At 43.6% G+C, this 26,762-nt stretch overlaps 2 protein-coding genes across 4 annotated transcripts; both read left to right on the top strand.

Annotated features, from left to right (window-relative positions):
* The first annotated feature begins 1,063 nt into the window (after positions 1–1,063).
* On the top strand, positions 1,064–15,502 carry DDX6 (DEAD-box helicase 6). Of its 3 annotated transcripts, none has more exons than XM_084301584.1 (14): positions 1,064–1,173; positions 3,281–3,757; positions 5,017–5,080; positions 5,563–5,667; positions 6,819–6,948; positions 7,421–7,567; positions 7,803–7,901; positions 8,632–8,750; positions 9,209–9,337; positions 9,649–9,765; positions 10,479–10,542; positions 11,425–11,526; positions 11,964–12,147; positions 13,291–15,502. In XM_084301584.1, exons 2-13 carry the CDS (start codon positions 3,558–3,560, stop codon positions 12,137–12,139), a joined length of 1,452 nt encoding a protein of 483 aa, XP_084157710.1. In that variant the 5' UTR covers positions 1,064–1,173; positions 3,281–3,557; the 3' UTR covers positions 12,140–12,147; positions 13,291–15,502. The 3 variants fall into 3 exon arrangements, with proteins under 3 accessions (XP_084157710.1, XP_084157712.1, XP_084157711.1); XM_084301586.1 differs by lacking the exon at positions 13,291–15,502 and adding an exon at positions 12,831–13,276; XM_084301585.1 differs by having other exon boundaries at positions 1,076–1,198.
* Positions 15,503–17,888: 2,386 nt separating this feature from the next.
* Positions 17,889–26,662, top strand: VPS11 (VPS11 core subunit of CORVET and HOPS complexes). Its single transcript, XM_084301685.1, has 16 exons — positions 17,889–18,062; positions 18,369–18,503; positions 18,647–18,782; positions 19,322–19,485; positions 19,586–19,833; positions 20,259–20,460; positions 20,741–20,892; positions 21,585–21,771; positions 22,179–22,322; positions 22,813–23,001; positions 23,329–23,490; positions 23,948–24,087; positions 24,415–24,617; positions 25,132–25,303; positions 25,423–25,645; positions 26,402–26,662. The coding sequence occupies exons 1-16, from the start codon at positions 17,895–17,897 to the stop codon at positions 26,564–26,566; spliced, it is 2,790 nt and encodes a 929-aa protein (XP_084157811.1). The 5' UTR covers positions 17,889–17,894; the 3' UTR covers positions 26,567–26,662.
* The last annotated feature ends 100 nt before the right edge of the window (positions 26,663–26,762 follow it).

Genomic DNA, 26,762 nt, shown 5'->3' with positions numbered 1-26,762 from the left:
CTTGAGAAAAGCTAGCTCGCTTCTGGCTCCTGAATCCCCTCTCCTCACTTTTCCAGTCACCTCATTTGCTGCTACCATAACTGAAGGTTGGTGACCTCCGCGCTGCCTACACACCAGTCAGCTTTACTGATCCGTTAACTGCTGTTGTCATTTGTTCTTTTAGGGTTGGTGCATGCTATTTCCTGAGCATCTCAGGGTGAAGTGCAATGCCCAGCTCTGCACCCTGCACCATGACGGGCACCGAGACTGCCGTGTGGTGGAGCAGGGACCTCGCCAGCAGTGACTGCTGCCTGCCCGGCATGGCACAGGGGATGCAGCTTCTTCATCCCACTCCTGGCACGGGAAGGCACAGGACTCCTATCTTCACTTTCCTTCTTTTGCCACGCATGGAAGAGAAGCATGTGGAAGAAAAGTGGGGCACATCAGGAGGGAGAGGGGCTGAAAGGGGAAGCTGAAGCCTCCTGACTGCCTCAGGAGATGAGAGCTGATGGGGCAGGGGGTGCTGGCAGCCGCAGCAGGGCAAAGAGTTGGGGAATAAATGAAAGGAAAGAGTTTAATAATGAGGCTTGTTGTCTAGGAGAAGCAGGCAGAGGTGTCTGAACTGAGTACGCCAGGCCTGATGGAGATGATTGTGCTGTGACAGAAAAAAAAATAATAGTGGATTCCTTTTAAATTAAAGAATAACTGAAATAAGCTTTCCACTACCATTTTCTGTGTCTAAACTCAGTGCGTTGTTGGAGGCTGGACTCCACTTTGGTGCAATTCGGCAAAACACCGCAACCACTCGCCCCCCGGTGGGATGGGTAAAGGCCGCGGGCTGAAATAACCACATTTTATTGGTAATTAAAAGAGCAATAAAAAAAATAAACGCAGCGAGCGCCCCGCGCTGCCCAGGGCCGCGGCCGCCGCCCAGCGGCAGGGCCGGGCCGCCACAGCCGCGTGACCACGTGACCCCCCCCTCCCGGAGCCCGCGCGCGCGCGCATGCGTGCGTGCGTGCGTGCGCGTGCGCGCGGGGCGGGGCCGTCCCGCCCTGCCCTGCCCTGCCGGGAGGGGGAGGGCGCACGGGAGGAAGGAGGAAGCCGCCATCTTGGAGCGTCGAGTCGCCATAACAAGGCACCAAGCGGCAGCCAGAGGATTTTGTACCTGGGCGAGGGGGAGCGCGGCCGGGGGCGGTGAGCGACGCCGGGGGCTGCCGGGGTGAGAGCGAGCTCGGGGGAGCGGTGAAAAAGGGGGAGCCGCCGCCGTGGTTACCGGGCCGGGCCGGGCCTCGCCTCGCGGCCTGAGGCGCGGCGCGGGAGCGGCGGGGCCCGAGCGGGGCCTGGAGGCGGCGGGGGCCCTGTGGAGGGGCGGCGGGGCCGGGTTGAGGCGGTGCTGGCCGCCGGGAGGAGCGGGGAGGCCGCGGGTGAGGCCGCTCCATTGTTTGCGGGCGGGGGGGTGCCGGTGTGGCGCAGCTGCTTTTCGCGGGAGGCGGCGGCCTCGCGGAGGGGCCCGCACTGCGGCCTGGCCTGCGCCCGGTGTGGCCCGGTGGGCCCGGCTCTGTCGTGGTGAGGGAGAAGGGAGAGGCCTGGCGGTGGTTGCCGGGCTGTGCCCGCCCGGGGGCCGCCGTAACGCGGGGTGCTTTGCGCCGTCGGGCCTCCGCTTTGCGAAATGGTGGCTGCTGGCGGCCGGCAGCGCGGCGGCTCTCTGGGTTTGGCGAGGTTTTGTGTAATTTTTTTTTTTTTGGTTTTTCGTGTTTTTGAAGCGTAGCTGCGAGTGAGAGGCTGTAAAGGAACTAGAGGTTTTCTCTGCTAAAAATATTGGGGTGGTCTTTGCCACTTTCATCACAGTTTGTTACGTGACCGTGGTGCCTTATGTGATCTGTTTTTTCTGTTTTGCTTTTTTTTTTTTGTTTTAACCAAGTTAATGGGAAGGAGAGCTGTCTTTTCAGAGATACTTCATAACCGTGCTTCTAGTCAGGAAGATAACTAGGAGAAATATCTTATTTCTACTGATGTTAAAGTTTTGATGCAGAGCTCTAATCGATGCGCTTGGAAACAGCTGGGAAGTCTGAGAGGAGTTTGCATTCCTTTTCCATTCTCTTGAAGTGCTCTTGGACGTATGTGTAATTCACTGGGGAATTGCCTTTTTTTTTTTTTTTTTTTGAGCACTCCACCCTAGCAAGCAGTAACCTGCTTTTCCTATGCACTTCCTAAGTTGCAAGTGCTTTACAATCAGAAACTGTACAGGCAAGCAAGCTTACTTTCGGTTGCTTTTGAAAAGTTTTGACTTGGCTGGCTAATATTGTTGTAAGGAGATCTTCATCTCTGGGCTGTATTTTCTGTATGTGAGATGCAGACTTCGTGTTCTCTCTCTGCAGTTTTGGCAACACTTGTTAAATACAGTGTTGATACTAAGTCATGTATACCAAATGTTATCTGAGAATCATAGGGTGATGTGAGTTAGAAGAGACCTTTGAAGATCATCTAGTTCCAACCCTGAGTGCGATGTGAGTTTTTACTGGTGATTGGAAGGTAACATCAAGCAGGAGGCTAACTGATTCCTGGTGTAAATGTTTAGGCTCAACAAGAAGCTGCTCTACTCTGTTTCAGCAGCATAATATCATTCGTTTCAATATTCTAAACGGTGTTAAATCAATGCCCGATAAAAAAGGTTATGAATAAGTTGGTTGAACTAAGTTTTGGAGTTGGGGGAGGATGAGTTTTGTTTTCACAGATAACGTCATAATTTCTATCGTAATTCTAGCATCGCTTCAATTTCATTTCTTACACGAAAAGGACAATCAGAGTAACTTCAGGATTTCTTCAGTTCTTGCTTTAATGTCCGTTTGATATTGTGGTTTTGTTTTTTATCGAAAACTTGTACATAATGTTGCTTAGGTTTTTATCGTTGCTTCCCTGTGTCCCAGAAGAGGGGGAGTTTCAAGAACAGGCAAAGCAATCGAGGTAATCTGTGCCTACTTCACAGGGGAGTCTAGGTACTGTTTTTCAAGTGGTTACTAGCTGGAATGCTCCTGAAAGAAAGTACAGCTGTTTACAAAGTCATCTTTGGTGACCTAAGCTCAGCTTTATAGCAAGGGGAAAAAAAAAAAAAGTTTGATATGTCTCTGATAATTCCACTGAGAAAAAAGGAAAACGGATCCTGTGTTGTGTGCTGCCTGGGAAGAGGTGACTTTTAGATAATACGCAGTGTTGCAGGCTATTTTAAAATAGCGAAGTCAACTGAAGGATTTGCATATTCAGAAGTCCATATATTAATTGTTATTGTCTGCTTCTTTTTCAGAGTGAAGCGAGTGAATTCTGATATAACTCAACTTTGATAGAGGGCTTTTTTTTTTTTTACAAAAAAAAAAAAGGTTGATCCACAGTGCATCAGAGCAAGTTACTACTTTACTTTTGAGTGACTTACAGGTGCTTGCCTGCATTGCAATAAAGGACTCATATATTGAGCAAGACTTATTTATCTCTTCATTTTGGAGAGTCTAATAAACTGTTATTACAGTTTCTGTACTGACTTTCAAAGTTTTGAAGTCTAAAAAGACATCTTTAAAAACAGAAGCATGAGCACGGCCAGAACAGAGAACCCTGTTATAATGGGTCTATCCAGTCAGAATGGGCAATTGAGAGGCCCTGTAAAACCCAGCGGGGGCCCAGGAGGTGGAGGCACACAGACTCAGCAACAGATGAACCAGCTGAAAAATGCCAACACAATCAATAATGGCACTCAACAACAAGCACAGAGTATGACCACCACTATTAAGTAAGTATTTGTGTCAAATGCCGCAAGAAGAATGTCAAAATTTGTTATAAGGGAAAGCGTTCTTGGGTACTTGTGTTTTAAAAGTTTTGTTCTGTTGTTTTATGATGTTGATGACAGCAGCATCCTAGGATGTGCATTACTAAACAAAAGCTGTATTTCCAGGTGTGAGCTGCTTTCTGGCAATTACCTTAGCAATGTGTTTGTTGTGGAAATTGAAACTTTTCAGAGGGAGCTGCTTGTCAGAGGCAGCCCGCTGAGCAGCAGCATCCTGTTTTCTTTGCTCATTTCAAGTGGTATGAGAAGGAAGTTGGGGAGTGGGAAGGAACTGATACTTGAGACAGGAGGAAACATTGCCTATTCCTAGTCCAGTTTTGTATGCTTTTCAGTTTGTTGCTGATCTCTCTTGTGGTGAGAAATTCTTTCAAGTTGGTTATCTTTTTTGTCAATGATTTGGAAAAGTAGTGTGCTCTCCCCAGTATAATGCTGAACTTTAATTAGTCAAAGTGTAAGCTGAGATAATACAGCACCACTATGACACCCTTGTATGCGTCTCTTCTCTCTTTTCTCATCAAACTGTGTTTTAGGAAGCATGCTGATAAAATGTGAATGTGCTGGTTGGAAATTCTGACAGACTTACGAGACTTGCGTGGTACAGTAATGGGTCATTCTCTGCTGCCCCTGAGCAACATTCACTTTTCTTTTGCTATTCAGTTATTTTTGAAGAAAATACCTTAGTGCATAATGGCAAAATGGAATACTTGAGGACTTGTTCCAAGTTCTGGTGCAAAATTAAAAAACAGTTCAACAAGTGGAGTGTGTATTTACTTACTTTTCTCCCCCAGAGTATTTCCATCTTCTTACATTACGGATAAAGAATAGATGGTCTTTGGGCATGAGGTTTTTATTTTTTGAAGTAGTGAACTATAGTTTTGTGGTTTTATTACAGCTCATTACTTTATTATGAACATGTCAGCGTGTAGTTTTAAGTCTGTTCTACTGGATCAATTCAGTGCCCTAAAAATGGGATTTGAATCATGACTGGATAAAGATTTCACAAATTCTCTTGCGCTTGGCAGACTGGTGAATTTCTGTGTTTACAGTTTCCTGCCTGTTGTATCCGCTTAGCTCAGAGAGGACTTGAGCTCATATGCGTAGGTGTTTTTAGCTTTCAGGAGGTGAAAATGTTACATGTTAAATCACTGTTCCTAAGAAAATCATGATGCAAAATAAACTTATTAAACCAGATTTTTTTTCGGTAGACCTGGTGATGACTGGAAGAAGACTTTAAAACTCCCTCCAAAGGATTTGAGAATCAAAACTTCGGTAAGGACGTTTGAACTTTAGGAATAAATATGGAATGAAGGTTGTGGGAGAAGCTGCGGTGGGCTTGTAATCAAATATTCAAAGGCAATTCAGCTATTGCTAACCTGTTTTTAATGAAGAATTGCTGTTTTAATTCTCTTAAAACTGCTCAGGAGAGATGTTTCTCTTGTAAAGCTCAAAAACAGAGTTGACTGTGTATTTCTTATTTCCTTACTGTTATAGCATGAGGCGAATTGTCAATGGCTCCTGCAAGACGGAGATCAAAATACGTCAGTGTATGCACAGTGTTGTAGTTGGTTATTGGAAAGTTAATATTTACTTCTCCGCTGTATGGTGTTGCATAGATTAGTGGGAACTCCTGTGTAGTAATGAAATGTGCTTTGTGATCTTCTTGCATAAGCACTCTCTCATTGAGTCTGACTGATTTACAGCTGTGGATTGTATGACCTAATCTTATGGATGTGCTTTTTGTGATTATTTAGGACGTGACCTCCACAAAAGGAAATGAGTTTGAAGATTACTGTTTGAAACGGGAGTTGCTGATGGGAATTTTTGAAATGGGCTGGGAAAAACCATCTCCTATTCAGGTTGTTAAAACAGACTAGTTATAAGCAGCAGCTGAATTCTTTATAAACTCTGAAATTCTTGTGCTTAAATGTCAGATATTTATGTCATGATTTGGGAAAACTGGGGATTTGAACAGTGGAATTTTGCTTCCATTTGGGTAACGAAACTATAGAGGCATTGGTATGTTAATCCCATGTTCAGTAGCATCCTTCAGATAAGTAGTTGCAGTGAGTACAGCGGTATTGTAAATTTTCTGGAAAATAGGTCTGCCATAGGTTGCATACCTTTATTTGTTACTAAGATATCTGTATCACCCATTCTTGGCTTTTTTTTTTTAATCATAAATATCTGGAAGGAGTCATAATGGAGATTATAGGGGAGAGAGTGTTAGTAAGTTTACTTTTTCTGTCTCTCCATCTTGTTTTTACTTCTAGGGCTGATTCCATAAGTAAATGCTAATGTATGTAAACTTAGGGGAGTGGGTGTGGTGTTGAACTCTTCTCCTCCCTTCCCATCCCCCCCCACTGACATCCAGGCCATTTTATATGGCTTTTTGTTAATTTACCTGCTTTAGAACAGATTCTAATGTGTCAGCTTTTCCAAATTAAAAGGCTGAATGTACTTGGGTCATTTAGATACCGCTGTAAAAGAAAGCAAATGAAAAATACTTGTGGCCTTTGTCTGAATGGCTGAAGTTTTAAAAGGGAAGCCTGCTGGTTTTGAGAAGTGTATCACAGAAACATGCGGGTTTGAAATTGCATGGGCTGATGCCTTTCCAATGTTAAGATAGATGTGGGCGTTTTCTCCCACTGGGGGAGTTTGCTAGTGATTCTCACTGTCTCCTCCCAGTTTTTCCTAATTTTTCACTTTTTTACTAATGCATCTGTACGGGTTCACAATTCCTGCGGTACCCGAGCACTGGTTCTCATCCTGTCTGGTCATAAGAGGGCTTTATGTGAGACGTTGGGAGCAGAGCTATTGCTTTGCTGGGGAGCTCTTTGCTGATAGGTTTAACTCCCTCCTGCTGTGTGTAAGTCTACAATACTTGCAGTAGCAAGATACTCCTTCATGGAACAGATTTAACGTCATATAGCGAGGCGAGTTATATTTGGCCAGTCTTTAATGAGCATGGCTCATGATTGCTCACATGCTGACTGTCATTGCATTTCAGGAGGAGAGCATCCCCATTGCTTTATCTGGTAGGGATATCTTGGCTAGAGCGAAAAATGGAACAGGCAAGAGTGGAGCCTACCTCATTCCCTTACTTGAACGGCTAGACTTAAAGAAGGACAACATACAAGGTCAGTTGGCATGGGTCTTCCATGGCTGCATCCAGGTAATAGTATTGGTTGCTGTGCAGCAGACTTCAATCTAAAAGTGGTCGATGAAATGCAGCAGTGTAGGTTATCTGCTGATATTTGTAAAGCAAGTACATAGGGAGTGGTGGAGGGAAAGTGGAATTTTAAATTTCCAGCTTCTTTTAAAAACTTGAAGGTGTCTAGTGGCCTTCACTGTCTTGCCCTGGAAAATGGATTTGGAGTAATACACAGAAGCATGGTGGCTGGGTGACTCATGTGGAGGGAATATCAAGGGATATAGAACCCTTGCATGGCATGTGTCTTGTTTTAAGCAATTTCTGCGACTTAATGTAGATATCTAGTGTGGAACTCCAAAACTGCAGAAGTATGGCTCTCATGAAATCTCTGTCCTCTACAGAGAAGTATTTTTGGTAGTGTGTTATTAGTAACTCACGCTGACACTTTTAACTTCCAGCAATGGTGATTGTTCCCACCCGTGAACTAGCCCTGCAGGTCAGTCAAATCTGTATCCAAGTCAGCAAACACATGGGAGGTGCCAAAGTGATGGCAACAACAGGAGGAACCAATTTGCGAGATGACATAATGAGGCTTGATGATACAGGTCAGAGCACTTTGCTATGCTACAGTTGGTGTTTGGGCTTTTACAGTGTGGCATTGTAACTTCTGCTTTTTTGTTATGTCTGTGTTATTGTTATGCTTGTTACAGAACAGACTGTATTATGTCTTAGTCACTGTTTGTATACAGTTGTTCACTCAATCTGTTGGTATAAAACATGTCTCTGAATGCTGGAAACATTGTTTTGATCACCTTATTTTTTTCTCTTCTAACCTTACAGTGCATGTGGTGATAGCTACCCCTGGCAGAATTCTCGATCTCATCAAGAAAGGAGTAGCAAAAGTTGAGCATGTCCAGATGATAGTATTGGATGAGGCAAGTTGCTCATATTAAACCTTTTGGAGTATTAACAATTTAAATGAATGATGTGTCTCAGCCAGCCACCTCATTATATACAGCAACAAATACCTTTGCTTAGGGATACTAAGGTTATAGCTAATTAATTTCTTGTTGTTTTTGAGAAGGTATTTGGGTGTAAGAGCTTTTCTGCATGTAAAACTTCCAAGAAGCCACCTAGGAAGGTTTGCCTGTTCTGTACACTGTTACTGCAAAATAGATTATTGGTTTATTCTGAACTGAAGGATTGTGTTTCATTTGGTATCTGTTCATAATGAATGCATTGTGCTTACCACATAAGTTCACGTAACCTGATTTATGAACATCCAACAGACTGCTAAGTGAGAGGTTGAGAAAAATAATTGTGTGAAAGCTTTTGGATGACTGATAGGAACAGTGATAGCTAGTTTTGGTTTAGAAATCCCATTGCATGTATTTTTCTTCAATTTGCTTCTGCTTAAATCAGTATTGAAAATGGGAAATGTAAACTTCCTTTTACTGATGTATCCTGTTTTCAGAAACTAAATCAGATGTCATGTTCACATGTCAATCAGATGTGGTATTCACTCCAGAGGGGTGATGCCATTGTGAAGGTAGGGAGGAGGATATTCCTGGTGCATTTGTATTTCTTTTCCAGCGTGATACTACCAGGAAACTGAAAGATTGCCCTACTTCTTTGACTTACTCATTTGTGCTTGTGTTCTTACAGGCAGATAAGTTGCTGTCTCAAGATTTTGTACAAATAATGGAAGACATTATTCTTACGCTACCTAAAAACAGACAGATTTTGCTCTACTCAGCCACTTTCCCTCTGAGTGTACAGAAATTCATGGTGAGTGTAGTTGGATTCAGATACATGTGATTGTGGTGACGTTGCACCTAAGCTGCATGAGTGGGTGTTGCTCATTTATTTATGCATCAACACTTCTGGTTTAATATAACAGCCTCAGTGTAGGACAGCAATTTTGAAACAACTTTTGTCCAGAAATAACGTTAATGGGAAGTACATGTAATTCTTGCATGTGATGCACTGTTTTCCTCTTCATTCGGTAGTTAACGCTATTTGTGTTGATTTGCTTCTAGAAGGTGATCCTGTGTAGCCTGGCATGTTTAGCCTTGGTTTTATAAGTAATCCTTTGAAATTTCACCTACCCTGTCTAGTGACAGGCATAAAGATTGGCTAGTTAGTGCATCCTTGCAATGGAAGAATTGAATGTGCTACAGGATGGGAAGTCCTTATGCTGCTTTGCATATAGATACGCATGCTTTATTTTTATCTTTATCTTTCAGAATTCCCATTTGCAGAAACCCTATGAGATTAATCTGATGGAGGAGTTAACCTTGAAGGGAGTTACTCAGTACTATGCCTATGTAACTGAGCGTCAGAAGGTTCATTGCCTCAATACACTGTTTTCCAGGGTAAGTGGTGTAGGTCAGGTTAAGAACTTACAAACGCTTTGTTCCCTTCAAAATCAAGAATAAGAATCAGAGTGACAGATTTTTTTTCCTCGTCATAATCTGCTAATCATACTATATAAGCTGAAGCTAAAAATGAGTGTGTTTGCCTCAAACAAAACTTGCCTTGCAGTTTTGTTATGTGTTAACCTTTTTTCCCTCTTGTACAAAAATACGGTATGAATTACTTGTGGCACCTGTCTTGCCTTCTTTCTGCCTTAGATCATCTGTTACTGAAATTCTGCATTTACTTAACACGCTTCTTATATGTTCAGCTCCAGATTAACCAGTCGATCATTTTCTGCAACTCCTCTCAACGGGTTGAATTGTTAGCCAAAAAGATCTCCCAGTTGGGCTATTCCTGCTTCTATATCCATGCTAAAATGAGGCAGGTGAGTATGAAGTTACAGTGGTTTATGTCCTGCTACTACATAATTTCAGGTCTTACTCCACAGATGTAGCACGTAGCTGAATTAAGTCTCATACTTGCTTTAAATTTGCATGGTCTTCAAAAACTTAGACATGTATTGCTTTGCTATTGCTTCAGTTTTGTTTTCAGACTCCTCCCCTCATATTTAAGCCCCTTTCCAGAGTGTTTAGCGTAGCTGTTCATGTGGTGTTCAGGAGTACAAACAGAAATAACAGTACTCAGCTGATTTGAGTGCCTAGCCTGGCTTTCCAAGCACTAAATCTTGCACTGTGGCTGTAGGGGGATCTGAGAAGGCAGGGAGATGGCTTTGATCGAAGCTCTTGCTGGAAGGCATTGACTGCTGCATAGTGATTGAGCTCCAGTGGCCTAGTTCACAAAACCATGAAAAATGTCTGCAGCTTCGCTGGTGCAGGAATTTGTTACTTGTAGATTAGTTCACGTGTCCTCAAGATTCACGCTCTTGATTTCCTTGTTATCGGTGAGTGTACTAAAAGGCATTGTCAAAAGGTTTTTTAGAATATATGGGTAAGAAGTGTTAAGAAATTGTACAAGCAGCTTTGACTCAGCTGTCAGTAGTGATGAGGGGAAGGAATTTATGTGAATGAAGGTCAGTATTTGTAACTCGAATACCTATCTGAAAGTCACAGCTGTTTTTTTGTTTTTACATATTTCCAGGAGCACCGCAATCGTGTGTTCCACGATTTCCGAAATGGCTTATGCCGCAATCTTGTTTGCACTGGTAAGAGTTCCTAAATGTATTTCCTTTTATGAAGGTTGTGAATAGAAATCTGATTAGTCAGTAGCCCAGGTGAGCCAGGTAACTTGATTTGTGATGAAGCAAGTTAATGTTTTGATCAGAGAATTTTGTCAAGTGGGTGTAGGGCAGAGTGCTGCACTCCTTTAGGCATATGGGTTTGGTCTTTTGCGACAAACTGTGAAGGTGCAACTTGTTAACAAATCCTTTTATTGTGATAATGTTTCCTGCTTCAGTTATGTTTTCTGTATGTTCTCACAAGTGCTCTGTAAATTGTAGGGCCATAAGCTTTAGGAAAGAACAGAACTGTAGGTGTAACTGTGGCTAGGATTACTGGACTACACTTTGCTGATTCTTTACATGTCTATAGTTCATCTTTCCTAAATGATCTGTAGTTGTGATTGGTCTGTATATGATGTGAATTATCCACAGTACAGCCTGTTTGGGCTGTACCATGACAGTTGTTACATGCATCTGGGTAGTCTTAACTCAACTTGAAGTGAAATAAAAATAGCTAAGCTGGTGGGATGTAGTTCAGATCTCAAGTCTGTTGTGACAATGGCAACATCTGCCATGTTAGAGGAGGTGCTTGTATAAAATGACCTACTCAAAAATAGTCTAACGTGCAAAAACTGGATTGATGTTAGTTACTTTTTTGGCATAGATCTGAAGATCTGAGGGCTTGATCATTCTTCTTGCATTACGCTTAAAGTGGATAAAGAGCAAGAAGAAGCTGTAACAGAATTGTATGTAAAATGCCTTGATACGAGGACAGCATATATTTACAAACTAGTGCTGGCCAGTGTTAATTGTTCCTAAATTTTCTACCCTAAATCAACATAATTCTTGACCTGAATTGTCTTTCAGATCTGTTTACCCGAGGTATTGATATCCAAGCTGTGAACGTGGTGATAAACTTTGATTTCCCAAAGCTGGCGGAGACTTATCTCCATCGTATTGGCAGATCAGGTGAGAGGAGAAGCATCTTTTAGAAACAACTTTGGTAACTGTGAGTTTTTCCTTAGCATTGAATTGGCTTCTGCTTTTTATTAATATACTTGAACTATTTTGAATACCTTAGATTTTTCTGACTTAGATTTTTCTGTACTTGAACTCTGTAGTTCAGGCTTGTTCAGTAACTCTCGTTTAATAAAGGGTGGACATGTGTACTGTAGTAGGAGAAGACTTCGAGTTGGTTATTAATGAGTATGTGCAGTTGGAGCATTTTTAACCCCTTGTTTTTTCTTACTCCTGTAGTAGTACAAAAGTCCTTAAATGCTTTCAAAGACCTGTTGCAGGGCCTGGATTTTCTTTTACCATTAGAGGGCATTGTTACTAACACCAGAACCCGCAGACTTTTCCAATCAACCTTCTATCACTCAGTTTGTATTTTTTTCTTTTTTGAGGTCGCTTTGGTCATCTTGGCCTGGCCATCAACTTGATCACCTATGATGATCGATTCAACCTGAAAAGTATTGAGGAGCAGTTGGGAACTGAAATTAAACCCATACCAAGCAACATTGACAAGAGCCTGTATGTGGCAGAATACCACAGTGAACCTGTAGAAGATGAGAAGCAGTAACCATATGCGTATGTAAATTCCTTCCTGAAGTTGTGTTGGATAAAAGAAGAGCTGGCCTGAATATTGTTGCAGGGGAAGAGGGAAACTGATGTGCCAAACGTGTCTGAATGTGAAAACAAGGGTTTGAAATAGATCCTCAGTGAGGGTGGGAAGATTGGTGTTTGGAGAGGCTAGGATGCCTGCTAGTAGCCTAAAGAGTTCCTTCTGGATTGGTTAGCTAAGAAGAGAAGTAGGTGACAGCAGAAAGGGAGGTGGTAATCAAAAAAGCCAGGAGAGAAAATGGATCTGGAAGAATTTTGCATTAACAGAAAAGCCTAATCACCTCCAGCAGCTGAAAGGAACAGGTTCAAGCTATAGGTGCCTCATGTTTTGTTGTCTTTATTTCATAGAACCTCCTGCAAAGTAGGTAGCAAAGCTGTAATTCATCTTCATTGCCACTTGAGGTCTACATAGCATAAAAAAAAGAGGCTTCACTGCCAGGGTGTCTAGCAGTGTGGCTTTTCTTGATCGCTGTCTGAGGAAGAATGCTGAGTCGATTTCTTTTTTTCAATCCAGGGAAATTGTTGTTCTTACAGTCAGGCCAAATAGAGGGTGATGTTTGATCTGTTTTTAGTTAAGGTGCTATCTTATGCAACATAAAGAGATGACATTGTTTGGGTTGAAAGTAATTTTGTTGTGTATTTTCTCCTAGAAATCGTGAATTAGAAAATACTGATGAAGCTACTGAAATTAATCTCAGCTGACAAAAACAAAAATTGTCAAAGAAGCAGATTGCTAGTCATGCCAAAATGACTTGCAACCTTTTCCTTGCTTTATCAATCTTTTAAAATAAATAAATGCATAGACAAAACAAATCAGATGATGAACCTGGACAAAGTTCTTGGGTGGCTTCTTCAAGGGGACTGCTCTAACCTTGTCTGAGAATTGTACACCACTTAATGACAGTAAACAAGTGTGTAGTTGAGCCGTTTGGGTATAATTGGGTAATAGTAGCACTTCTTTCTGAGGTACAGTGATTGAAGATGAGCTGTTCTGAATGCCGTTGGCTTTTCCGGAGCAGCTACATAGTCAGTGTGATTCATTACTTACATTCTGGTTTTGCATAGAATTGATTTAACTGTGGGTGTTTGTTTTTATTTTTGTTTTTTAAGGCTTTGACTACACATGCCAGAAGGTGAAGCCCTTTGATCCACATCTGTGACACATCATTTCTTTGGGGATACCCTTCTCTTTGTGGGTTTTTCTTCGTCTTTTCATTTCGGAACTATGAAGACTAAAGAGCTTGGCCTTTTTTCTTTTTAAATTTGGCAGCAAGGAAGAAAGAAGATGAAAGGAGGAATGTCTTTTTGTTTTTCCACTTGTTTGCACTGTGTGCTGATTGAACATTAGTTGCACTAACTGCTGGTTTTAAATTTTTTTTTCTTTGGGTGGGAGGGGCAGCAAGGGAAGAAGAGAAACCCTGGAAAGAGAAGAATCTTGAAGAACACAAGCTTGTCTGCGATTTCAAATTCTTCAACCATCGACTGAGTGCATTTCAACTTCTCCCTGTTTACTCATCTGTTTTTAAGCTAAAGAGCTTGTTACTTATTCGTGCAAAGTGCCTTATGCTATGAGACCATTCAGAATATCACCTTTCCAACACAGCCCAAGGAATCAACAGCTGTTTTTGGTTTCAGGTCAAAGTTCCCCTCTCTTCCCCCTCTCCTCCTCCCCAAGTACTCAAGGCCAGGGCTGGGAGGTGAAACTTATTGGTAATACTACTTTTTTTTCAACTTTTTTTTTTTTAATTGGAGGAGTTGATATGCATCTGCAGTTCACCCACACTGTAAATACTGTATTTAAAACAAAACCAACTTAAAATCTGGGCTGATTAGGTGCAGCAGCATAGCTCCAGAAGGAAAGAGTAGCCTGTCATCCTTTGCAGGAGCCATAAGAAAAGCCCTATGCTCTAGCAGAACACTAAAGACTGGTTTCCATAAGTCTCCATTAGTAGTTCCAGCACTTGATATGTAGACTTGTTTCAGAGCCATGGCCCTCTTTCTTCTGGTGCAGTGTGTCCCATAGAAAATCAGATGTGTATATTGTACAAACTTTGTAAATATTTTTTTTCTGTTTGGGTTCATATATAACTTTTTTTTTTTTTTGATGAAGGTTGCTGGGGTTAAAGGGATTAGACTGATTATGGGAGCAGCTAAAGATGAGAGGGGCTCAGTTTTCTGCAACACTAAGCAATGAGAAATGCTCTGACCTCCCTGAAGAGCAGGCTTCCAAGTGTCTCTAGTCAGGGTGGGTTTGCTCTGGTGCTAGCAACACTGTCCTGTACCGCTTGTATGGAAGAGATTTGCTTGCAGAGGCTCTGAGGCCTCAAAATCTGTTGCTTACCTTGTTCAAGATATTCTTTGATTTCCCTCTTAGAAACGTCAGGAACTTCACAAGCTCTGAAGGATGCCCTGACCTGTGTTCCACCATGGTGTGAGGGAAATCCAGCGGGTGTCAGTGTTGCTGAGCAGCATATGTATAAGGCGTGGATTTGGGTTTAAAAGAAACAGTAGGAAACTGATCTAGATGCATAAACTGACAGTTTTGGAGCTTTATGGGATTGATTTACTTCCTGCAGCATTGTGCATTTTCTGCCCAAAACAGCCTCTATACAGACCTGTGAGCAGGTAAGGGTACAAAACCCCTGTTGATGTCAGAAGCTACAGAAAGCTATTTGCCATCTTGTCTGTTGTGGCATGACTTGCTCTCTGTCACTCTGCATTGTATATTGCTGGAAAATACTTTCTGGTCAAATAGTGTTGCTTTAAATTGTGCCCCTCCCAACATGCTTGATGTTTGGCCTGATCTACAGGCAAGAGGAGTGAGACAAATCAAACTGTAAACTCTTAAAATTCCCTTTTAGCCTGTTCAACAACAGTGTCAGGAGGCACCTGGATGAATGCAATCCCTTTTGCTCAGTCATTTATTGTGTATACAGACGCTGCACTCACACCATGCTTGCTTATCTTAAGGCAGGAATTAATTGTCTTAATTTCTCCCATTTTGACACCTCCGCTTTTTTTTCTTTTGAGTAAAAATGTTTGGAACTAAAAGGCAAACTTAACTGTCCCACTTCCTTGAGGATCATAAGTACAAAATCAGGTGCCTCCTGACAACAACTTTACAAGATGGAAAGGGTGTTGTTTGTTTTTTCTTGTTTTTTTTTTTTTTTTGTCAGCAGTGACTCCATAATTGTAGCAAATGCTGCACTAGAGTACAAACTCAAGAGCTTGGTCACAGACACTCTGTGAGCCACACAGCTTACATCTGACTGGCAGGTACTAAATGTAAACAACTTTGGGGTGCTTTTTGGGGGTGGGGGGTGGGGTGGGAGTTTGTGGGTGGTAACTTTGACCAAAAGTAAAACCTTGCTCTTGTACTGCAGCCAGCTTACGATTTTCCAGAGAGACAGAAGAGGGATCATTTTAGTGCAACAAAGACATGAAAAAATGTAAATAAAAGTTTTTTTGTATCTTACCAGGGCACACACATGTAACAAGAACAGGATAGCAGTGTTGAGTCAGATGTGTGTGCTCTGCTTGGATTTGTGGTAGGTTAGCCTGGTGCCATGCTTTGATGGTCCCTCTTAAAGCACAGAACTTTTAAATGGAAAGTATTACTTTAAACTCAGCCTCTATTTGAGGATTGGCACTTACCTAAACTATCGGGGGCACCGTTTTTAGGTGGCTTTCAGCAAAGAAGGAAGCAGCCTATTTTTGGTGCCAATAGGCTATCTCTAACAGATGCAATCTTGCAGATGGAAAGATGCTCCAAATGACTAGGATAAGCCTAGTTTTTGTTTTTGTTTTTTCCTGCCCAGGAGTAAGGAGTGTGTGTAAGTCTTGGCTTTTTGAGATTCCTTTTGATCTCCTGTTGTTTTCCTAGTTACACACCAGCCTTCACATTAACGCATTACTTGGAGCCAGTTTCTGCCTTCAGTGATGAGAGCCCTAGGTCAAATAATTCCTCTGACAAAGATAACATTAAGAATCTGATGTATTCTGCATTTTCCCCCTGAAAGTCTAAAAAAGCATCATCCTCTGAATCTGAAGTAATGAAGTTTCACAACTGGGTGAAATGGCTGTGAAGAGGGTGACGCAAATCTGCAGCCAATTTACTCCAGATGAGCTCTAGGCTGGTCTCAGGATGCGCGCTGTCAAGAGTGCAGCGCAGTTGCTGGAGGGCTTTCCTTGAAGGGAGGGGGGTGGGTTGGTCTCAAATACATATTTTAATTTCCAGAATGAGATGGGAGCATCTTTCCTTTGCCCTCTGAGACTTTATTTTGTGGGTAAGAACATGGAAGCTCAACATGAATATGTTGTATACATGTTGGTATCAAATCATCTCATTCTGATTGTTTGATTTTTATTTTTACTTGGGATAGGGAAGGGTGTCTGCTCCAAGGATTTAAAAATGCTTCACACGCTTGTTTTTCAAAAATGACTGATAGGACTCAAACCTTGAGCAGAGAACTGTTCTGCCATGGTTTCTGTTCTAGAGGTTATCGGGATGCCATGCCGCACCTGCTGAGCTGCCATCACAGTGGTTCTTGTCCTGGTGCTGGACTTTGTAATACTGCTGGGGTTGAGCAGCTGTTGGTTTCTGAGGATGGGGGTGAACTTTGTTCCCAGGAGCTCCAGCAGCATGGCCACCATTGGAAAGATTGGGCAAAAAGTCCGCACAAGGAGTTTTTCCAATTGCTGTGAACTTGTAGTTTTTTTTCTTTCTTTGGAATCACAGTTTCTCTTCATGATAAGTCAGGTCTCTGGACCAAAGAGCATGCATTTGATCTTCAAAATAAGGCTTTGGCAGATTATTCTGTAGGTTTTGCTCAGTTCACTGTTGCGTTGCTAAAAAATACCTTTCTGTGGAAGCATTGTTAAATTCTGCTGTAGACAAATAAGGGAAGGGTAAGGAGGGGTGGTGGGAGGGATGGGTTTGTTCAGATACGGCCTTGCTGTATTTTAACCAATAATTATGGGGAAGGGGTGTCAGGAGAAGAAAATAGTCGCTGTTCCCTTTATAGAAAAAACTGGAACTTTATTTCAAGAAAAAAAAAAAGGCAAAACTATTTGCAATTCATGTGGGATATCCACTGGTCCCTAGTTAAGAAGTTGGTACTTTGTTAACCAGTGAACAACATGGAATAGTCCTTGAAAATATTCAGGGGAGGGAGGGGAAAATTGGCTTTCTGTTAAATTGGTAATTGGCTAATTCTCCAGTGGAGCAGAGATTTTGTTGAGAATGTGTTTTTCTCTGGATATGTACATGCGTTGCAGCACTGGCTTGTGAAGAGCTTCATGAGTTCAGAGTGCAAAAAAAAAAAGATGAATGGTAAAATCCTGATTTTGTTGATTAAACTCAATAAAAGCTCCCTGGAACTCCAGCTTGGTTTTGGTGTTTCTTTTAACATTGCGAAGCAAGAAAAACAAAACGCTGCTGTGGAGAGATGCCTCAAGATGGAGTCAATGTGTATAAACACAAGGGGTCTCCCCTCAGTGGTGCTCGTGCTTTCTGTACACACTCTCCTGACTGTAAGGGGCTGGAGCAGCACTGCGGGAGTCTCACCGGCCTGCATTTTTTTAATTAATTTACTTTTTTTAATCAGAGTGGCCCTGAACTGGGGCGCTCGTTTGGGTTGGCAACCGCTGAGGCGCAGCCCTCAGCCCCGGCGCATGCGCGGTGCGGCCCGCGGGGGGCGGGACGCGTCGCCAAGATGGCGGCCTACCTGCAGTGGCGGCGCTTCGTCTTCTTCGACAGGGAGGTGGTGAAGGAGCCGCCGGGCCCGGAGGGCTCCGCCGGGAAACCCTTCGCGCTGCCCCCGGGCGTCACAGTGTGCGACTCGGGCCGGGGGAGCCTCGTGTTCGGGGATATCCGAGGAGAGGTGGCGGTGCTGGGCGCTCCGGCCTTGCGGGGGGGCTTCGTGGGCTGGGGCCTGCGGCCTTCTGTGTGGGCTTGGTGGTCCTGTGCACAGGCCCCTGCCCTGTGCAAAACCCGTCGTTAATTGTTTCCGTGCTCTTAGACGTCTCCACAAAAGTGCGTTTGTTGTAGGCTTATGAGAGGAGCCGGTAAGGTTTGATTCTGCCACGCTCAGAGGTGTAGGGGTTCTTGTGTCGTTTTGTTTTTCTTTTACCGTTTTTTATCATCTTCCTTTGTTTGCCTTAACTGTGATCAACATATCGAAGGGCAGATCTGGTTTCTGCCGCGCTCGCTTCAACTCACTAGTTTCCAGGCTTACAAGCTAAGAGTAACGCACCTGTACCAGCTGAAGCAGCACAGTATCTTGGTTTCTGTTGGTGAGGATGAAGAGGGCATTAACCCATTGGTAAGTCAAGTGACAAAGGGAAATTTTTTGTGTTATGGACCTCTCTTAGAATGCTGTGATTATCCCGATTGACTCTTCTTACTTTCAGTAGTTTGCCTCTAACGCCTCGTGTTTTACTTATGCTGTACCCCTGTTGTTTTCAGGTTAAAGTATGGAACCTGGAGAAACGAGATGGTGGAAATCCTCTTTGCACACGAATTTTTCCGGCGATACCGGGTAACAAGCCCACAGTTGTGTCTTGCCTAACTGTCCACGAGAATCTTAATTTCATGGCTATTGGTAAGTAAAGCTGAACAGAGTAAGAGCAGCAATGTTGCAAGATTGCAGGCTCTTTCTGTGTGTTGGTCTCTGCACTGAAATCAGAAGCCTTTTCTTATGTGTTGTGGCCTTCTGCCCCCAAACAGCTTGCAAACTATGAAATCTGAATGTTTTACTCACTAGTAGGAAATCTCCCTCTAGGTTTTTTAATGTATGGTGCGTTTTGAATAAGCAAATTAATTAAAATGGTAGTTAAAATTGGAGGATGAAGTAGGTCTTCTCAAAACAAAATATAAAAAGACCCAAACAAAAATAACCTGCAAGTGGAGTTTGTGATGGGGGAAGCGTGTTGAGCCTTGTGGAACAGTGACATTGCATGTGGTCAGGTGGCAGCTGTGAAATTTAACAGGAGTAATTGGAGGTAGATTGGTGCAGCAATCCCATTACTTGATACCTTGCTGGCAAGCAAGGTGTCACTGGCTGCAGCTGCCCTAACTCGCACTGGATAATATTTCAAGTGTGCCACACAAGTGAACAGTTTGGTTTGTCCTTTTCATCAGGTTTTGCAGATGGGAGTGTTGTACTTACAAAAGGAGACATCACCCGGGACCGGCACAGTAAGACCCAGATCCTGCATGAGGGCAGTTACCCAGTTACTGGTCTCGCTTTCCGACAGTCTGGCAAAACAACACATCTGTTTGTGGTGACCACAGAGAACATCCAGGTGGGAAATTAATTGGAAAAAATGAGAATCTGACTTGAAAATTCTATTGGCTTGAGAGTCTAGTTCAGGTGAGCTCTAAAGCCTTGTGTTTCCTCTGTAGTCTTACCTGCTCTCAGTGAAAGACTATCCTCATCTGGAGCTGGACACTCACGGTTGTGGATTGCGCTGTTCTTCTCTCAGTGACCCCTCACAGGATCTCCAGTTCATCGTAGCAGGAAATGAATGTGTGTACCTCTATCAGCCAGATGAACGGGGCCCCTGCTTTGCCTTCGAGGGACAAAAGTTGATTGTTCACTGGTATCGGGGGTACCTCATCATTGTCTCCAAGGACCGGAAGACTTCTCCAAAGTAGGGGTCCTTGGAACACATGAGATTATTACTTTTTTTTTTTTCTTTTGCTATTGCAGTTTCCTGCTTTCCCTCTTTTTTTTTTTTTTTCCTTCTTCTTTGTGAAGCTTCACTCTAGGGGCTGATTGTAACTTTGTCAGAGGCTGTTAAAATTAATCCAGACCCATAGACCAATTTGGTTATTAGAGTAGCACAGTCAAGCATGTTGAACAAGGGGGATTTCTTTCCACCCATATGAATTTCTCTGTCCAACACACACAGATGGCACTTGTGCATAAATATGCGGTGTCTTGCCTATGCATCTGCTTAGTTTATTTGTCCAAATGAACCTTGTTTGTCTTGCCCTCTGGGCATCTTTAGTTTGCGTAGGTATCGAAAGAATTCAGGTTGCTTCTTGTTTTCTAAAACTTTATTCTGCTCTCCAGGTCTGAGTTTGCTGGGAATGAGGCACAGAATTCAGATAAACAAGTCCTGAATATCTATGACTTGTGCAACAAATTCATTGCATACAGCTCGATCTTCGATGATATAGTGGATGTTTTAGCAGAGTGGGGTTCCTTGTACGTACTGACCCGAGATGGGAAGATCCATGTACTGCAGGAGAAGGATACACAAACCAAACTTGAGGCACGTAAACCTGTTTTGTTGCTGGTCTGCCTTATGTCTGCAAGATTGTACTGGCTCCACAGGTTGAAAAATTGGACTGTTGAAGTGAGTGAGTTACAAGGTAATAAGTGACCTCATAGCTTTCCAGCATAACCTGTGTTGCAGAGCATTTGGTATTTAAAAGCCCAAGTCTGCATACAGGTACAGCACCAAAGAGAAACAATTTGTTTTGTGGGCGTGTTTAAACCTTGCTTTAGGAGGTGATATTGCCCTCATACTGCTCCTACTCTGTATTTAACAGATGCTCTTCAGAAAGAACTTATTTGAAATGGCCATTAACCTAGCCAAGAGTCACCACTTGGACAGCGATGGCTTGTCAGAGATCTTCCGTCAGTATGGTGATCATCTGTACAACAAGGGGAACCACGATGGAGCCATCCAGCAGTACATTCGGTAAGCAGGGGTAGTACAGAGCAAGGGCAGTGTGGTACAGATGGAGCTATTGATGGAGCCTTGATTTCTGTTTCAGCCAAGGGAGGAAAAAAAGGCATGACTTGTGAAAAATTCTACCAATAGAGAGAAAAGTGTCAGATTAAGTGCCTCCGAAGGTTGCTTGAAAATCACTCAATGTGAAAGGGTAAACTAGAGTGTCACTTAAATGTAAAAGATGTTGTTTTAATATAAAACATATAAATATAAAAAACTGTCTGTTTTGGGGCTTATTGAAAACTGTTTTGAGCCACATACATGTAGAACTGAAACTTTGGAGCCCTGACACCTGTCAAGTGTTAGTATATATACTTAATGCAAATTTGCAATAAAATCAGGCTAACTGTGGCTAAACTGCTGCATGTGGGCATAAATGTTTAAATAAGACTTTGAGTTTTGTGACTGTAAGAAAGGAAAATGTCTTTAATTCCCTTTTTTTGGATTCCCAATTATCTGTGGCCAGAGCGTAGCCCATCTTCTCACAGTTTCCTTTAGAGGAGCATTAATTCCTCATGTGCTGTCACCATCATCCCAATTGCAGCCTTTGTAGATGGCTGTTTCACTGTGTCTGCTGAAGTTCTCTGTGCCATTAATTTTTTTCTTTTTTTGACTCCCTGGTTACGTGGCCTGCTGTGACGTGATTCTTCCCCTTCCAGAACAATAGGGAAGTTGGAACCATCTTATGTTATTCGGAAATTTCTAGATGCTCAGCGCATCCACAACCTCACTGCTTATCTGCAGACTCTTCACCTGCAATCTCTGGCCAATGCAGACCATACTACGCTTCTGCTGAATTGCTATACCAAACTCAAAGACAGCTCCAAACTGGAGGAGTTCATTAAGGTAACGGGGGAAGGTGATAACTTAAGAATTTTGTTTTATTTTGTTACAATTAAAACACGACAATTAAAAAGGAGTAGTGATAACCAAAAATTGGCTCCTGTGGGGCTGTTGTGAGAGAGAGAGACACACAGAAAAGAAGGGATTTCTGCCGCAGTGTCCTTGTTTTTGTTGCTTTATTTCCAAGCTCTTGGTTACATTCTCAGTTTGGCTGGCTTGCCGTTCCGGTTTGAATTGTGATGGCTTTCGCCAGCGTGACTAGCTATCTACTGAGAGGTGGTTAGACTTCCTTCTCAACACGTGATCTGTCCCTTGCATGAGAGATACTAAGTTGTCAGCGCTCTGGCATTTCTCCTTTTAAGCAAATGATTACTGCTTAGCCCTCAGTCTTTCTGCTTCTGTTCTTGTAGACTAGCGAGAGCGAGGTCCGCTTTGATGTGGAAACAGCAATCAAAGTGCTTCGTCAAGCAGGTTACTACTCCCATGCTGTGTACTTGGCAGAGAAACATGCCCATCACGAATGGTACCTCAAAATCCAGCTAGAGGACATCAAGGTAAGATATTACTGCTCTCATGTTCTTACTGGTGCGAATATTGCTTCTCTAACCTCCTGTGTTGGTGGGAATCTCATTTCACTAGCCTTTCTGCACAGTAGCCCTGTGACTGCTGTTCAGGCAGTACCAATGCCCGCTGTTGCTTGTGTGCTGGCTTTCTGCTTCTGGCTTGTGCAGTGGGTTGGAAATTAGAGGGGCTTATTTGTTCTGTTTTGGTATGTGGCTTTTTACAGTGACCCTTAGAGAAGGGAGGTTTGTTAGTGGCAAACGGGTTAGTGGCAGGTGGATTTAAATCTCCGTCTTTCCCTGAGGCCACAGCCAGCCTTCCTCACACAGGAGGAGACCAAGCAGGAATAGTGAAATAAGATGATAATTCAGAGCAAATGGTGGTCCTGGCATACTTTCAGCATGTCTTCAGTGCTGTCTGTACTAATGTTGATGTGGAGAGCAGAAGCCAATGTGATGTTATCCTTGCTGGCTGCCTCCACAGAACTACCAAGAGGCTTTACACTACATTGGAAAGCTGCCGTTTGATCAGGCAGAGAGTAACATGAAGCGGTATGGTAAAATCCTGATGCACCACATCCCTAATGAGACCACAGAACTATTGAAGATCCTTTGCACTGATTACCAGCCGTCAGGAGACAACGAAGGCCTTGGGCTGCTGGAAGGAAAAAAGGTATGGTTTGCTGGGACTGAGAGTTGTTGTTCTGGAGTAGTGACTTTGCAGCAGATGAGCACTCCTGCGTGCCTTGCAGTACAGGCCTGACATTTCAGACGTAATGAAAGGCCACATCCTGGTGTACTGGTACTACACAAGAAACTGCCTAAAGCTATTGCACAGAACTGATTGCTGCAGTAATTGGCATCCAGAGCTGTACGGTATCTGTTGCATCACAGATTGTAGGAACAGGCCCTCCAAATGTTAGAGAAGAAGCACCTGTCTGTCTGTGGTTGTGCTGGGTGGTTTACTCTTTTTTTTTTTTTTTCCCTTCCTGTTTTACAGGCTAATTCTGAGGAGTTCATTCCAATTTTTGCAAACAACTCCCGAGAACTGAAAGCTTTTCTGGAGCACATGACTGAGGTGCAGTCTGACTCTCCACAGGGTGTCTATGACACTTTATTGGAACTTCGACTCCAAAACTGGGCCCACGAACAAGATAAGCAGGTTTGAGTTCCTCCAGCTTTGTATTTTGAGAGGGAGCTTTGGTGCCTAGGAATGCTATTTGCATTCCTGCCAGCCCATAACCTTTTCAGATGGGCAGTGTTAATGTGAGGCAGTTCATATGCTATACTGGACAAATGACAAATAAATGAGAAAGCAACCTGCTAGCTTGAAGAGTACTCGTTTCAGTGAGGCTGAGTTTGTTTTGTATGAGTCTCAGTGAAGTACAGTTTCCAGACAATACAATCTCTGTGGGCACAAAACCAGCTATATATGCTTGCCCTCATCTCTGGGGGATGCCGGCTGTTTGGATGAAAGAAATTGTCTTCTCTGCTTAAAGGGGATATAGGGCAAACAGAAGGACTTTGCTCCTCTTTAGAAAGCTGCAACTGTTGTCAGATTTTAATGCAAAATATTTGAGTGTTGCTTCCCACCTACCTCTCATTTCTGTTTCCTGTAGATCAAGGAAAAGCTGCACAATGAAGCACTCACTCTCCTGAAGAGTGGAAGGTTCAAAACAGTCTTTGATAAGGCCTTGGTCTTATGTCAGATGCACAACTTCAAGGATGGTGTCCTCTACCTCTATGAACAGGGCAAGCTGTGAGTGTTGCTTTTCTCCCCAGAGTACTATTGCTTGCTCCACTCCAGGAATTTCTGAGCTGTAATTGTCCCTGCCCTACAATGGTAAGGACTCCTTGAGTATCCCAAGATAGGAAGTGTACAGATAACATAATATATATATATATGTGTATATATATATATATATTATAATATATAATATAATATAATACAGAATGGATGACAGACCAGGCTTTGGTTCTGTGGGAATGTTTGGGGATTGCATGGCTGCATGAAAACCTGGGGTTCCTATAACCTCTCAAAAAGAGAAGTAGATTCTTCTTGTTGATGTGTTGCTCTTTTCTGTAGCTTCCAACAGATCATGCACTACCACATGCAGAATGAGCAGTACAAGAAGGTGATTGAGGTGTGTGAGCTGTATGGAGACCAGGAGGCATGTCTCTGGGAACAGGCTCTCGGCTATTTTGCACGGAAAGAGGAGGACTGCAAGGAGTATATTGCCGCGGTGCTGAAACACATAGAGAACAAGAACCTTATGCCTCCGCTGCTTGGTAATAATGACATGTGGCACCTAAACCACTTTTTTATAGCACTCTGTAGACTAGAAATTTGAGAGGAGTATCAATGAAGTTTGAGCCCACGATTTGAAACAAGGACCTGCTCTATAGGAAAATGTGATGCCAGTGGTAGCTCCCTAATCAGAGCAGAAGATTTGTGGTATCGGTCACTGGGATGTCTGTGAATTGTTTCTGTTCTATCAGTGTTGGAAGGTGAAGGGCTTGCCTGAACTCCTGCTGTGGATTGGGAGAGAAGTTGAAATAGAATCTAGTCCACTAGATCGTTGCTTTGCTTCTTTGGGATCATGTTCAGACAGCACAGACCAGTCATGTCTTTTTGGAAGCAGGAGCTCTCCAGAGTGCAAGCTGAAACTTTAGTCTTTAAATGAGGTTTCTGATTGTCTTTGCCTGTAAGTAGCCTCTTAAAGCAAAGTGGTCTGTCCAGGTAGGACCAGTGTAGCTGCAGTTTCTTTGCTTGTGTTTAAACTAACCTCTTGGTTATCCTCAGTTGTGCAGACACTGGCTCACAACTCCACGGCCACGCTGTCTGTGATTAAGGATTATCTTGTCAACAAGCTGCAGAAGCAGAGCTGCCAGATCGAGCAGGATGAGCAAAGAATTCTAAAATACAGAGAAGAAACCACCAGGATCCGCCAGGAGATTGAAGAGCTAAAAGCAAGGTGCAGGACTGTGGTGTCTTGTCTACAGCAGAGCTGCTGTTCTACTTCAGTAATGAAAAATACACTTTGTTTTTCTTTTGTTCTTTACTTTTGTTTTTCCTTCTTTCTGTCACTTTCAGTCCCAAGATCTTTCAGAAGACCAAGTGTAGTATCTGTACCAGTGCCCTGGAGCTTCCTTCAGTCCACTTTCTGTGTGGTCATTCCTTCCACCAGCACTGCTTTGAGAGCTACTCGGACAGTGACTCAGAATGTCCTACTTGCATGCCTGAAAACCGCAAAGTGATGGATATGATCCGGGCTCAGGAGCAGAAGAGAGATCTGCACGACCAGTTTCAGCATCAGGTAGGGTAATGTTGTATGTCACAGAATCATTTGGGTTGGAAGAGAGCTCTAAGGTCACCCAGTCCAACCTCTGACCTAACACAAGTCCTCCACTAAACCACATCACTGAGCTCTACATCTAAATGTCTTAAAGCCCTCCAGGGATGGTGACTCCACCACTTCCCTGGGCAGCCCATTCCAATGTCCTTCCAGCTTTTGTTTTTTAAAGTGGATTGCTCTGGAGATCCCCCAGCAGCTGGTAGAGAAGGGTAAAGCTGAAAGTATGTTGATTGAGGATGCTGAGGCCTTAGGAGATAGAGTGACTAGTACAGGGTGTGGAGATTCCTTGACGTTTTGCAAAGATGGAAGAGGAACTGTTGTCACTTCGTCCTGAAATGGGTCTAGATCTGTCCCGTGGGCAGCTGATCAACAAATTGCCTAGCACAAATGAAGGAGGAAGGAAAGTTTTGAGATCAGAGTGGGGTAGGAGGGCGTATCGGAAGTAATGCTTCTACGTCAATATTACCAAAAAAATTCAGGAGGTAAGCTGAGAATGGAATACCAGCTGGAACGTGTTAGCACATTGGGACACTGTAAGCTAATGCAGAAGTTTTCATACTTAAATAAACTGCCCCGGTGGCACAAAGGGTAACAGCAGGGTAAGAAGCTGCTGCTGCCACGGAATGGCAAGGGAGTGCCTGGAGCTGCAGGGGCTGTAGGTAAAGGGGCAGGGAAGGCAGAGCCCGGGCGCTGACGGTGCTGCTTTGTGCCCTGCAGCTCAAGTGCTCCAACGACGGCTTCTCCGTCGTCGCCGACTACTTCGGCCGCGGCGTCTTCAACAAGCTGACCCTCATCACCGACCTACCCCCGGGGAAGCCCCCCGCCAGCCTGGAGGCCGGGCTGCACCGGGAGCTGCTCCTGCATGGCAGGCGCGGCACCTAACGGCGGCTGTGTGGCTGCGACCACCGGGCGGGGAAGAGCGCGGGGCTGTCCGGTACTGCGTGGCAATAAACGGGGCTGTTCGGCACCGCGCTGTGATAAACGGGGCCGGGCTGTAACGGGGCTGGGCTGTAACGGGGCTGCCCGGTACCGCTGGGCCATAACGGGGCCGGGCTGTAACGGGGCTGCCCGGTACCAC

Source organism: Netta rufina (assembly GCF_964035555.1).
Source record: "Netta rufina genome assembly, chromosome: 25".
NCBI lineage: Eukaryota > Metazoa > Chordata > Aves > Anseriformes > Anatidae > Netta > Netta rufina.
The sequence above is the reverse complement of the archived record's forward strand: the minus strand, read 5'-3'. Positions and strand labels throughout refer to the sequence as shown.